Below are 11,723 nucleotides of genomic sequence, written 5' to 3'. Positions count from 1 at the left end.
GTGATTGTTATTCTTTTTAAAGAATTTTTCTTTTTTTTTTTCATTCAATTTGAATATAAATTGCAGCGACAATCGCTTACATACGTTTAATATTGGGCCACCGAACAATTTCCCAAATTCTTGTTTGAAAAAAAGCACAGCAGAATAAACAAAGCACAAAGTCGTTTTTATTGATAGTGGTGATTCCCATTGTGATTTAGCAAGAAAGACTTAATTCAAACGATGAACGAGAATTCAGTCCTTTTTACTAAATCCCAAGAAGATTTATCGATATCAACAAATACGATTTTGTGTTTTGCTTATTCGGCCGGTGGCCCAGTATTAAACGTATGTAAGTAATTTTTGCTGCAATTTATATACAATTTGAATGTACAACATAAATCCCTCCTTCTCCATTTCTACCAGTTTAAGAGTTTAAGATTACGTCTAAAAATGCGATTCGTAGTATGCATGGTTGAGATTTTTTCTGACTCACAACCCTAATTCAGACATAATCGAAAAGGATATTTTTATTTTTTCAAATACGATATGTGCTTTAGTGATTCATTAGTTTTCAGCAAAATTCATTAAGCGCTGCGAGCCTCAGACGATTCGGAGAAAATAGATTGATAAGTCATTTCTCATTTCTTGTATGTGCATTGTGTTCTCTTTCACCAGAAGTAAACATTGATTTATAATTAAATTCAATTATGTTGTGTTCTCTCCCCGATGCCAGAAAATAGCAATTTAATTAAGTTGTTCGGCAAATCGAATCTTCGTAGTGTTTTTTATCGTCTTTGGGTTTCTTTCCACAATCAAATTAATCAAAGTGAAAGAATGCAAAAAAAATATTCGAAATATTTCAATCATATAAATAGTTGTTGTGGGTCATAGAAAAAATGCCGATTTAATCCTTTCAGACTTTAAAATAATATAATCTTTAAATGCGACGTCGAAATAATAATAAATTTATTTTTGAGCATTTCAACAATGTTCGCTCAATATCGGAGCTTGGAAGGGATTTGAATAGAATCTTGGTGAGCTAAGACTTCGAATTACTATGTAAAAATTATTTTTCAATGATATGATATCAACATTTTTGATAAATTAAGAAATTCTAAAAGGATTTCCTTCGAGCAATCTTTTCTTGTGGATTATTATTGTTGTGAGTCAGAAAAAAGGAATTTATGGAATTTGTTCAGTGTTTTTTATATCATAAAGGGTGTCCCAAAAGGGACGCAAAAAGTTTTTCAATAGGGATTTCATGATGGATGCCCCGATCTGTCAAACTGGAATGTCAGTTTGAAGCGTCCATCTATACCATTTATAACCATGTCAAGATTAAGTAAAGATCAACGCGTTCAAGTCGTTAAATCCCATTACGAAAATGGGTCTATTTTGCAAAATACGTTTCGTGCAATTCGTGAATTTTTCGGCCGAAATAATCGACCAAATGTGTCCACCATCAGTCGCCTGGTGCAGAAATTTGAGCGTACTGGCTCTGTGTTAGACGATCAACCATCAACCCGTATGCGAACGGCCCGCTCGCACGAAAATATTGCTACTGTGAGTGAAAGTGTGGAGGACGAGCCAAGAACCTCGGTTCGTCGACGTTCTCAACAAGTTGGCCTCTCTAGGATGACCACATGGCGTATTCTCACCAAAGGCTTGGGTCTACACGCTTATAAGATTGTCCTCACTCAAGAACTTGAACCGATGGACCATGGAAAACGAAGAGATTTCGTCGAATGGGTCAAAGGAAAAGAGGCCGCGGATGCCGATTTTTTGAAGAAAGTGATCTTTTCGGATGAGGCTCATTTTCACTTGAATGGATATGTGAATCGCCAAAATTGTCGATTCTGGGGAAGCGAAAATCCAAGAGAAACTGAAGAAGTGTCAGCTCATCCAGCTCGTTGCACTGTTTGGTGCGGTTTATGGGCCGGCGGCATCATCGGGCCGTATTTCTTCGAAAATGATGATGGTCGAGCCGTTTCCATCAATGGCGAGCGATATCGTGAGATGTTGCAGTATTTTTTTTGGTCGGAAATTGAAGGCATGGACTTATCCGACATGTGGTTTCAACAAGACGGCGCCAGACCACACACAACACCTGAAACATTAGCGGTAATCGAAGAACGTTTTCCAAATCGCATCATTTCTCAAAAGGCCGAAGTGGAATGGCCGCCTCGTTCGTGCGATTTAACGCCATTGGACTATTTTCTTTGGGGCTACGTCAAGGATAAAGTCTATGCGAACAAACCAAGCACCATTGCCGAGCTGAAAATTGAAATCAGACGTGTCATAGCCACCGTAAATGTGCCATTACTCGAATCTGTAATTGAAAATTTGGGCAAGCGGCCGAAGGTCTGTGAAAAGAGCCGTGGTGGACATTTGCACGATATTCTTTTTCATACATAAATGGTAAAGACCAAACTACAACATACAATAAAGATTTGGAAAATTGGAAACTATTTTCATTGTTTTTTTTATAAATACTTTTTTGCGTTGCTATTGGGACTCCCTTTATTTGCATATGTTGAGAGATTATTTCAGAGGTTTTTCCAAGAAAAAAGTGAATCAAATTGGGGCACTAAAATAGTGAAAACAGTTACATGTATATCACGTGGATGATTGTTTTGCGCCTGTTTTTTCCACCCACTTAGGCCTTATCTTTAAATATAAATATAAGAAATACAATTAAATAATTGAAAAAGAGGGAGACGGATTGTATAAAACCGCAATGACAAACACTTTGAAGCATTCAGTTTTGGCTCACCGGCCGAATAAACAGACCACAAAGTAGCTTTATCAATTGCACCAACTTCTATAGTTAAGTTTACTGAGAAAGACATAGTTTGAACCATGTATAAGAAATTGGCTCCAATTTTTGGTCTCATTACCATTACGAATGCAGTTTTGATTGCAGAGAAAAATGATTGGGAGCAATATAAGGTTGGAACAGGAATAAAATGCATCAAATAAATTTTAAAGGAATAAATTCACTTTTCGTTTGGAAAAAAAAAATCAAAAACATTAATTTGTTGTATACTTGCATCGATGCTTTCTATCTAGGTAAAACACTCAAAGAGCTATGCCAACGATGAAGAGCACGATCTTCGTATGAACATTTTTCTACAACACAGGAAGAAGATCGCTGAGCACAACAAACGATTTGATGAAGGCCTTGTCACATACGAAATGGGTTTGAATGGATTCAGTGATATGACATTCGAAGAGTTCTCAGGCATTTATCTTGGATATAAATCGGCGGCAAACATTATGTGAGAAAACATTTTTTCGGCTCTATTTAAACCAGAGCTCTCATTTTGTATATTGCTATATCTGGAACTATTAGTAGCTGCTGTTTATAGTCAATAGCTGTGTATATTTTGAAATAGCAGCTACCGAACACTTTGTTCGGAATTATTCTGAACGTTCCATTGGATTTTTGGAAGTGGATCGATAACGTTAAATTATACATTTTTGAATTGATCGTTATCTTTCCACTTCTAAAAATCCAATGGAACGTTCGAAATAATTCCAAACAAAGTGTTCGGTAGCTGCTATTTCAAAATATACACCGCTATTGACTATAAACAGCAGCTACTAATAGTTCCAGATATAGCAATATACAAAATGAGAGCTCTGATTTAAACATTTCAAGAGAGTCCATTATTTTGTAACTTCCAACGGAATAGTTGCGTTTTTTTTTCAAACCAAATAATTTTCCAATTACAGCTTGGAAAATGCGAACCGTAACTATTTTGAAGGATCCTACCATTTCCAAGCTGAAGAAAGCGTTGACTGGAGAAAAAAACGAGCTGTAACTGAAGTGAAATTTCAAGGAATATGTGGTGCATGTTGGTTGGTGTTGCAGTTAACAACAAGTTGAATAATTCCATATTTATTGGTTAATTTTTCCAATTCGCAGGGCCTTTTCTGCTACTGGAGCCATTGAGGGCCAAAATAAAATAAAGCGCAACAAATTAGTGTCATTGTCGGAGCAGAATCTCGTCGATTGCAGTTATGAATATAATAACACTGGATGTGCTGGCGGATTAATGACTAGTGCCTTTCAATACGTCCACGATAATGGCGGCATTGACGATGAAAAATCGTATCCATTTGAAAGTGAATACGACATCGCAGATTCACCGAAAAGACAATGCCGATACAACCCCAAAAACTCGGCTGCCACAGTTAGTGGTTACGTGAATATTAAGCAAGGCAGTGAACAGGATTTGACAGAAGCAATCACCAAAATTGGCCCAATCGCTGTTGGAATCTATGCGACCGATTTAATGCAGCATTATAGAAAAGGCCTTTACTATGACAAAAACTGTACTTCAGATTTAGAATCTTTGAATCATGCGGTACTTGCTGTAGGCTATGGCAAAGATTCTGATGGCAACAAATATTATATTGTCAAAAATTCGTGGGGCACGGACTGGGGAGAGAAAGGTTTCATTAGAATGGCTCGTGACTGTAACGACCACTGCGGAATTGCTCAAGATGCCTCGTATCCTATCGTCAAAGCAAAAGATGTGTCATCAAGTAAATCTCATTCGAGACTATCATAGGGATAGACACAACATCTATTGGCGGCAAAATAACGATCACCATTGACACACTGCATTGGCCAGTGTATTATACGCAGGCTTATGCTGCCATAAGAATGTACAGAGCGAATTATATATTAAAAAAATAATATTATTATTATTCTTCAATATTCTCGTATATTTTATATGAATCATGGCGAAATAAAGAAAAATAGCAATAATAGCAAAGTATTGGTAAAACTAAATTAACAGTGAGATATATAGATGAAAATAAGAAGAACTTAGTGTTTTTCTCCATGGAAAATATTCACAAAATAGCCACATAGATCTGAAATCATTATGAAATGGATGACCGAAATAACTACGTCAATAAAATCAACATTAATTCACATTTTCAAGAATTTGCCGCTGGTCTATTTCATTTCTTCCTTTTGCAAACTTGGTTTAGTATTTTCTTTCAACATAACGTTTCTTTGCTAATCGATAGACTCACTAAATTCTAAAAACAACAAGTGTAAACTGTAGAAATCCATCCATTCTTTATTATTTCGAACTGATGAATTGAATTGCATCAATACCGCCGTACACAATGAACAATCATTTAGCCGTAATGTCGTTCGAACGTTGCCTATCTGGATCGCGCGGTTCTTAAACATGGCGAAAATTTCGAACTGATAAACTTGGTGAAGATTACTATTTCGTTAAACAATCTAGGGACTTGAGTGGTTCAAGCAAGGCTAAATGAATGGAATTAACTCACAATCGGATTATGGCGTCGTCACACATTCTAATTGATCAGCTCAATTGATTGATTTTTTTACTCATTAAGACACGCGATCTAACGGATTAAATGTAGTAAAATACTTCTGGGACGAAGTCACGTTTGATTAAGTCAAGTTCATATTTGTTTTCCTTTCCATGCATAACGCTTCGAATAAAAATTATCAATTAAATGAAATCATTCCTCAAATTAGCACATTGAACTCGAATAGTGTTTTTGCCATTTAATTGGAAATTTTGAGATAATACCACAGATGTTGGGGCGAAAAAAATTGAATCACTGAAAATCATGCGCACCAAACAAGTGCATATCGCATTTGAGAAAATAAAAACACAAATTGTTTGATCATGTCTGTGTTGTTGTTGTGAGTCAGAGATAAAATCCCCCAAAACGAAATTAATTAGCATTGTGATTTTCGTAGACATTATCTCAAAATGTGGCTTTAACTTTGATTTTAAACAGGGGATTTTTATTGTCCAGTCAAATTGTATATAAATCGCATTGACAGTCGCTTTCAAACGTTCAGTATTGGGTCACCGGCCGAATAAGCAAAACCCATTTTTTTTTGTCATTGATAACGGTGATTCTTGTAGTGATTTAATAAGAAAAAAAAAGACTGAATTTAAACGATGCACAAAACTCTGGTTCTATTTTTTGGACTGACCGTAGCAAACGCAGTAACAATTATAGAGGAAAATGATTGGGAACATTTTAAGGTTAAAAAATTGAATTGAAAACATATCGAGAAATTTAATTACTAACAAACAACAATTTTTCTTTCAAATAGGTACAATATTCAAAGAGTTACGCTGCAGATGAAGAACACCAATTTCGTATGACAACTTTTCTACAAAACCGAAACAAAATCGCTGAGCACAACAAATTGTTCAATGAAGGTCATGTTTTGTTCAAAATGGGCTTGAATGAATACAGCGATATGACAACCGAAGAGTTCGCAGCCATAATGAATGGACACAAACCGACTGATAGCTTTAAGTAAGCAAATATACACTTTTGGTTTTATTTTAAATTGGAAAAGAAGTCAACTCATATTGAGTAATTGCAAATAATCTAACAAATAATAACAAATCTCCTTCTCAAGGTCACTCAAATTCAAAAATGCAACTGGTAAATACCACAACAAAATCCATCATTACGAATTGCCAAGATCGATTGACTGGAGAAAGAAAGGAGCTGTGACCGGAGTGAAAAACCAAGGACGTTGTGGTTCATGCTGGTCATTTTCGGCCATTGGCGCATTGGAAGGTCAACACTTCCGTAAAACGGGTGTTTTAGTGTCATTATCGGAGCAAAACCTTATCGACTGTTCGGCTTCATACGGAAACAATGGCTGCAACGGTGGCAATATTGAACAATCCTTTGAATATATTAAACAAAATCATGGAATTGATACCGAAAAATCGTATCCATACAAAGGCCGAAATGATAAATGTCGATATAATCGGAAAAACTCGGGTGCAACCGATCGTGGTTATGTGAATATTGCACCGGGCAATGAGAAGAAATTGCAAGATGCGATTGCTTCCATTGGACCAATTGCCGTCGCAATTGATGCTTCACACTTTTCATTTCAACATTATCGAAGTGGCATTTACTATGAACCGAAGTGCAGTCCGCGTGCTTTAAACCATGCCGTTCTGGTAGTGGGCTATGGAGTAGATGATCATGGTCATGAGTATTATATTGTCAAGAATTCGTGGGACAAATCGTGGGGAGATGGTGGTTACATTAAAATGGCTCGCAATCGTCACAATAACTGTGGTATTGCCACAGATGCTTCCTATCCACTGGTTTGAAAAAGATTCTTTCGGAAAATGTAGTTAACATGTTTAACTTTCAAATTTAACTAAACATACTCATAGCAAACAATAGATCTGATTGCATTATAAGATGTCAAATGAAAAAATGTCAATAAAGTCAACTTTAATAACTTTAAACATATTTTCATTGCTCTCTATTCTTTCTTCCAATTGCAAACAGAGTTAATTGTATGATTCTTTCCATCTGTCATTATTTAAAAAAAATATCTCAAGTAATTTAACGTAACACACAAAAATTGATGATCTCATCAAATTTGAAAGAAAAAGCAACTGCAAAAATGTATAAAAAGAAATTGAAAACGATTCAAGCGGTCAGAAAAACCGTTTAATTGGTTTAATTGAGCTGATGCATCCAATTGAAGTGCGTCAATTCCATCACGCCGCATTACACAATCATGAAGCTGATTTGGATGTTTCCAAGCACACATGTTTTGTCTTACCGCACTGATTAGTCGACGTATGTCAGTTGTGTCAGTTGTAATCGATACGTCAAAGCCACTAGGTTTACATATCAGTCGTCATAAAAGCTCACTTCAATCGATTTTATTTAATTTTCAAACAGTTATGCGGGCTATTCGCATTGTTTTGTGCTTCTTTTTTCTCACCAGCTGTATTTTTGCGGATTATAGTAACTACAAAGAGAATTGGCTCAAATTCAAGGTAAAAGAAAAACAAAGAGATGCACTCTTTATCTCACACAATGTTGACAGTTTTGTATGCTTACAGAAAACGTTCAATAAACAATATGAGCATTCAGAGGAGGAGACACAGCGCTTTCTAACGTTTGTCGACAATCAGAAAAAGATTTTCAAGCATAATCTACTGCATAGCTTGGGCACTGTCACATACAAATTGAAGTCAAATCAATTTGCTGACTTGACACACAAGGAATTCTTGAATAAGTACATTGGCGATGTCATCACATACGACAAAAGGTGTTTTTTTTTTTGCTTACATTTTTCTCCAATGAAACGTAGTCGTCAATATTTTGTGACTGCTGTTTGAATTTGGTCAATGAACGTAAAATATGTCAATTTTCTATGGTTTCAGAAGTGTCATCGGAAATGTTGTTGAAAAGTTGGATGCAGTAAGTTTGCCGCCGTTCGTTGATTGGCGTCAAAATGGTACGGTGACCGAAGTTCAAACCCAAGGTGCTTGTCAGTCGTCGTACGCGTTCAGTACGACTGCAGTTTTAGAATCGCAATACCAACGGAAAACGGGAAATTTAATCAAATTCTCTGAACAAAACCTAATCGATTGCACGGGTGGCAAGTACAATAACTCGGGATGCACTGGTGGTAGTGTAGCGACATCGTTACAATTCGTTTTGGATAATCATGCAATCGATACCGAGGCATCGTATCCATATCAAGGTTCAGCTGGAAACTGTCAACTGGATGTTGTTCAAGCAAATGTTTCAATAAACTCGGTGAACCATCTTGCGCCTGGAAGGGAATGGCTACTACAAACCGCAATTGCTTCAGTCGGCCCGATTTCTGTGTCGTTTGACGCATCACTCGAATCATTCCAATTTTATTCGTCGGGAATTTATTATGATTTTGACTGCAGCAAAAATGGCAACCACTTTGGATTGGCCGTCGGTTATGGGACCGAAAATCGACTCGGTTATTACATCGTGAAAAATTCATTTGGAAAATCTTGGGGAGAAGACGGTTACATTCGAATGGCTCGATTCCGCAACAACAATTGTGGAATAGCATCAAATGCCGTTTATCCCAGTCTTTGATTCCAGCTAATTGAATCTCAACTCAAATCATTTCTTCTAATCTAGACTTAATTAGCTCCTTTCTTTGAATACAAGCAATATTTTTTCCATTTAGTATTAAGTATTTTTATCCACAGAAATGACATTTGTTTTTTAAAGTTTAAATCATTTGCTACGAAATAAAAATCCATGAAATTTTTTTTTCTTTTTCTTGTACACAATAAACACATTTATTGCAAACAATTCAATTTAAAGTACGAATATATTTCATTGGCTTTGTGTTGTTGCACGAGAAAGGACAAAGAGGAAATCAAAAATCACATTCGTGTATCGAGATGATGATCGACTAAACATTGACCAAATACCCATATCTACAAGTATCCATTTTGATATAAATCATTTTTAATGAAAGTATCGTAACAAACACTCAAATATGTTTGTTTCATTGTTAATAACCATTTGATTAGCGTTTCATAGTGAGGATGAGGAAAACCGTTAGTGTATGTTGAGGAGGCAGTGTGTCGAATTTGTTGATCTATTTGCGTGGCTGATTGATGTGATGGACTTGACTTTTGTTGGATGCAATGTTATGCGGCACCTTTGGTGCGTGTGCCACTTGCGATGCCTGCACGGTGAAATCAGCATTTCCTTTCACTGGAGCACCGCTCACCAATTCCGTGTTGATATTTGGCGGTTGCTAGAAGAGACAAAGAGTTGATTTTGAGTTGAAAAGATGATTTTTCAAATGACAAATTTTTTTTCTAGTTATCATTCTCTCCAATGGAGAATCTTCATTCAATTTGGAACAAGAATTGTTTAGTTCAAAATAACTGATTCACTTCTTTTCCTTCTTTGATTTTATCAAAGCGCAAAAATTACCGTCAATCCGGTGCAATCCTCCAAATCGGCCGATGCATTTTCCTTGTGCGTTGGTGGCTTATGCTGAACGACTCGCATTCCACCGACTTTGACTGTAAAGCAACACAATAAAATATTGAATGTGGCGTAGACATATTACTGAGATGGGCCTTTTGAGGTTAATTCACTTTTTAGGCTAATTTATATGTTAATAGTTCTATACAAATCAATCAAAATTTCCAAGACAACAAAAATTAAAAAAAAAAAAAAACAATTCATGGTTCTTTCCGTTTAAATTTGAATCAAATTATTTTCAAAAGATGTCTATCGGTTAGCTAGAAATAAAGAATAGAAAAAAAAACAAAAATGCTACCTGCAGGTTTGCGACCAGCAACCAGCTGTGGTTCGTCATCGTCTGTTCAAACATATGATGAAGTCATAAAGAAAACAAAAACAAAACAAAATGAAAAGAACGAATAAATAAAAAAAAAAACCTTGAACAAATCTGTCAATAATGCGTCGAAAAAAAAATTTGGCAAAATACAACGAAAAACAGAACAAAACCCAACTCTAGCAAATGAAATAAATGTCAACTGTGTATCGGTGTCTGATCGAATACGCTCGTTGCTTTCACAATTAGAAGCGATAGACTAAAAAAAAATAGATAATGCGTGACATGGTTCTGGAACACTTGAACATAAAAAATGATATCCAAAAATCATCGCTCCACTTAACGAAAACGGCAAATTCGTGAAAAAGTCAAGCGGAAAAAAATAAAAATAACATTAATCGGCTAGAGCCGGTTATGTGAGTTTTTTCCGTAAAACGGTAACGATAAAATGCCATGATCAGATAATTGAAATCGAGCGAATTTCAGACTGAAATATCATCTAAAAATGTGAATTGTTGAAAAAAAATTTCGGATACAATTCAGTTGATGGTTTGAAAAGTGAACGGAAAAAAAACTCAAAAGCGAATCGGAAGAAAGAAACTGCTCAAAACATGGTTCATGTTTGTGTGTGTGGGACAGTGTCAACAAACAAAGACAAGCTGGCATGGTGTACGTGCGTGTTGGTTGATATTCTGATATTACGTGTATTTTGGTTGCTGTATCATCAAACCAACTCGAAATTACGTTTTAAAATATCACGTACAGCACAGTCTTGTTTCGCATGTAAATGTGATTATTCTGAATATCACAACAATCAGCAAGTTGCAGTAAAGCAGCAATTGGCGATTTGTTGCTTTCAGCGAAACATTCCTAAATGTTTTCTGAATGCCACCAAAAATTGCACAGAAAAAAACAACAACAACAACAACAAAAACGCCTAGCAAATGATAATGTGTTGTAAAATTCATAAAAATCTTCCATGAAATTGATTATAAAAAATAGACCGTCAGTCGACTAGCGATGAAGAGGAAAAAAAGAGAACAAACACGGAAAACAACAAAAATCGATGTTTTGTTTTCTTATTAGATTTTTGTTTCATGCGATTGTGACACGCTTTGTGGTGGTGTGTTATTTGAGTCGTAGTTTTGCTTACCTGCAGGTTGACGACCAGCAACTAATTGTACATCGTTATCTGCCATTTTAAATAATTTTCCACGTTAAATGCAATTTTCCGCGTGCAAATCAATGAATTTAAATGGTGAAAAAAGTGAAAACAAGTTTGCGTTATTGAGAGTGAATAAAATGAAAAAATAACTATATGAGTGTATGCTTGTAACACGTCTACTTCTTTCGAGCCTTTGTCTGTGACTTTTCTTGTATGTTTTCTTGCCTCACATCAAAGCCTAACGCATATTGTGGCGTATATGTGTGTGCGAGGCGACACGACGGCAAATGTTTATTTCTGTATCGGATCGTTCTTTCTTCGTCGCGCAGCTGGAGAGATACGGCATTCACATCCAAATGTTTGTAAATACAACAGTGCACAATCGATGTGAAGTTGGCGGCGAATCGACAGACTTATGAGAGA

The 11,723-nt window shown here is 35.9% G+C and overlaps 4 protein-coding genes across 5 annotated transcripts; 3 read left to right on the top strand and 1 right to left on the bottom strand.

Annotated features, from left to right (window-relative positions):
• Positions 1-2,680: 2,680 nt before the first annotated feature.
• Positions 2,681-4,706, top strand: LOC129565519 (procathepsin L-like). Its single transcript, XM_055440493.1, has 4 exons — positions 2,681-2,931; positions 3,052-3,260; positions 3,718-3,843; positions 3,911-4,706. Exons 1-4 carry the CDS (start codon positions 2,842-2,844, stop codon positions 4,557-4,559), a joined length of 1,074 nt encoding a protein of 357 aa, XP_055296468.1. The 5' UTR covers positions 2,681-2,841; the 3' UTR covers positions 4,560-4,706.
• Positions 4,707-5,832: 1,126 nt separating this feature from the next.
• Positions 5,833-7,281, top strand: LOC129565522 (procathepsin L-like). The gene is made up of 3 exons (XM_055440498.1): positions 5,833-6,035; positions 6,107-6,315; positions 6,422-7,281. The coding sequence occupies exons 1-3, from the start codon at positions 5,949-5,951 to the stop codon at positions 7,134-7,136; spliced, it is 1,011 nt and encodes a 336-aa protein (XP_055296473.1). The 5' UTR covers positions 5,833-5,948; the 3' UTR covers positions 7,137-7,281.
• Positions 7,282-7,616: 335 nt separating this feature from the next.
• LOC129566600 (procathepsin L-like) lies at positions 7,617-9,140 on the top strand. Its single transcript, XM_055442689.1, has 3 exons — positions 7,617-7,820; positions 7,887-8,095; positions 8,211-9,140. The coding sequence occupies exons 1-3, from the start codon at positions 7,620-7,622 to the stop codon at positions 8,905-8,907; spliced, it is 1,107 nt and encodes a 368-aa protein (XP_055298664.1). The 5' UTR covers positions 7,617-7,619; the 3' UTR covers positions 8,908-9,140.
• Positions 7,702-11,680, bottom strand: LOC129566602 (death-associated protein 1). 2 transcript variants are annotated; one of them, XM_055442692.1, is made up of 4 exons: positions 11,289-11,680; positions 10,118-10,159; positions 9,766-9,857; positions 7,702-9,583 (listed from the first exon to the last, which is right to left on the bottom strand). In XM_055442692.1, exons 1-4 carry the CDS (start codon positions 11,332-11,334, stop codon positions 9,422-9,424), a joined length of 342 nt encoding a protein of 113 aa, XP_055298667.1. In that variant the 5' UTR covers positions 11,335-11,680; the 3' UTR covers positions 7,702-9,421. The 2 variants fall into 2 exon arrangements, with proteins under 2 accessions (XP_055298667.1, XP_055298668.1); XM_055442693.1 differs by lacking the exon at positions 10,118-10,159 and having other exon boundaries at positions 11,289-11,519.
• Between the last annotated feature and the right edge of the window lie 43 nt (positions 11,681-11,723).

The sequence above is a fragment of the Sitodiplosis mosellana genome, unplaced genomic scaffold (genome assembly GCF_009176505.1).
Source record: "Sitodiplosis mosellana isolate CC-2019 unplaced genomic scaffold, AAFC_SMos_1.0 Smas_scaffold_3, whole genome shotgun sequence".
NCBI lineage: Eukaryota > Metazoa > Arthropoda > Insecta > Diptera > Cecidomyiidae > Sitodiplosis > Sitodiplosis mosellana.
This window is presented reverse-complemented; position numbering and strand designations above follow the sequence as displayed.

Bases quoted from the DNA above. Each gene is read 5' to 3' on its own strand.
- LOC129565519 (XM_055440493.1), top strand. From the start codon at position 2,842: ATGTATAAGAAATTGGCTCCAATTTTTGGTCTCATTACCATTACGAAT. The intron at 2,932-3,051 runs GTTGGAACAGGA...CTTTCTATCTAG, and splicing joins ATGATTGGGAGCAATATAAG to GTAAAACACTCAAAGAGCTA. The intron at 3,844-3,910 runs GTTGGTGTTGCA...TCCAATTCGCAG, and splicing joins GGAATATGTGGTGCATGTTG to GGCCTTTTCTGCTACTGGAG.
- LOC129565522 (XM_055440498.1), top strand. From the start codon at position 5,949: ATGCACAAAACTCTGGTTCTATTTTTTGGACTGACCGTAGCAAACGCA. The intron at 6,036-6,106 runs GTTAAAAAATTG...TCTTTCAAATAG, and splicing joins ATGATTGGGAACATTTTAAG to GTACAATATTCAAAGAGTTA. The intron at 6,316-6,421 runs GTAAGCAAATAT...CTCCTTCTCAAG, and splicing joins AAACCGACTGATAGCTTTAA to GTCACTCAAATTCAAAAATG.
- LOC129566602 (XM_055442692.1), bottom strand. From the start codon at position 11,334: ATGGCAGATAACGATGTACAATTAGTTGCTGGTCGTCAACCTGCAG. The intron at 10,160-11,288 runs GTAAGCAAAACT...ATGTTTGAACAG, and splicing joins TGCTGGTCGTCAACCTGCAG to ACGATGACGAACCACAGCTG. The intron at 9,584-9,765 runs GTAATTTTTGCG...TGTCTCTTCTAG, and splicing joins AGGATTGCACCGGATTGACG to CAACCGCCAAATATCAACAC.
- LOC129566600 (XM_055442689.1), top strand. From the start codon at position 7,620: ATGTCAGTTGTGTCAGTTGTAATCGATACGTCAAAGCCACTAGGTTTA. The intron at 7,821-7,886 runs GTAAAAGAAAAA...GTATGCTTACAG, and splicing joins AGAATTGGCTCAAATTCAAG to AAAACGTTCAATAAACAATA. The intron at 8,096-8,210 runs GTGTTTTTTTTT...CTATGGTTTCAG, and splicing joins GTCATCACATACGACAAAAG to AAGTGTCATCGGAAATGTTG.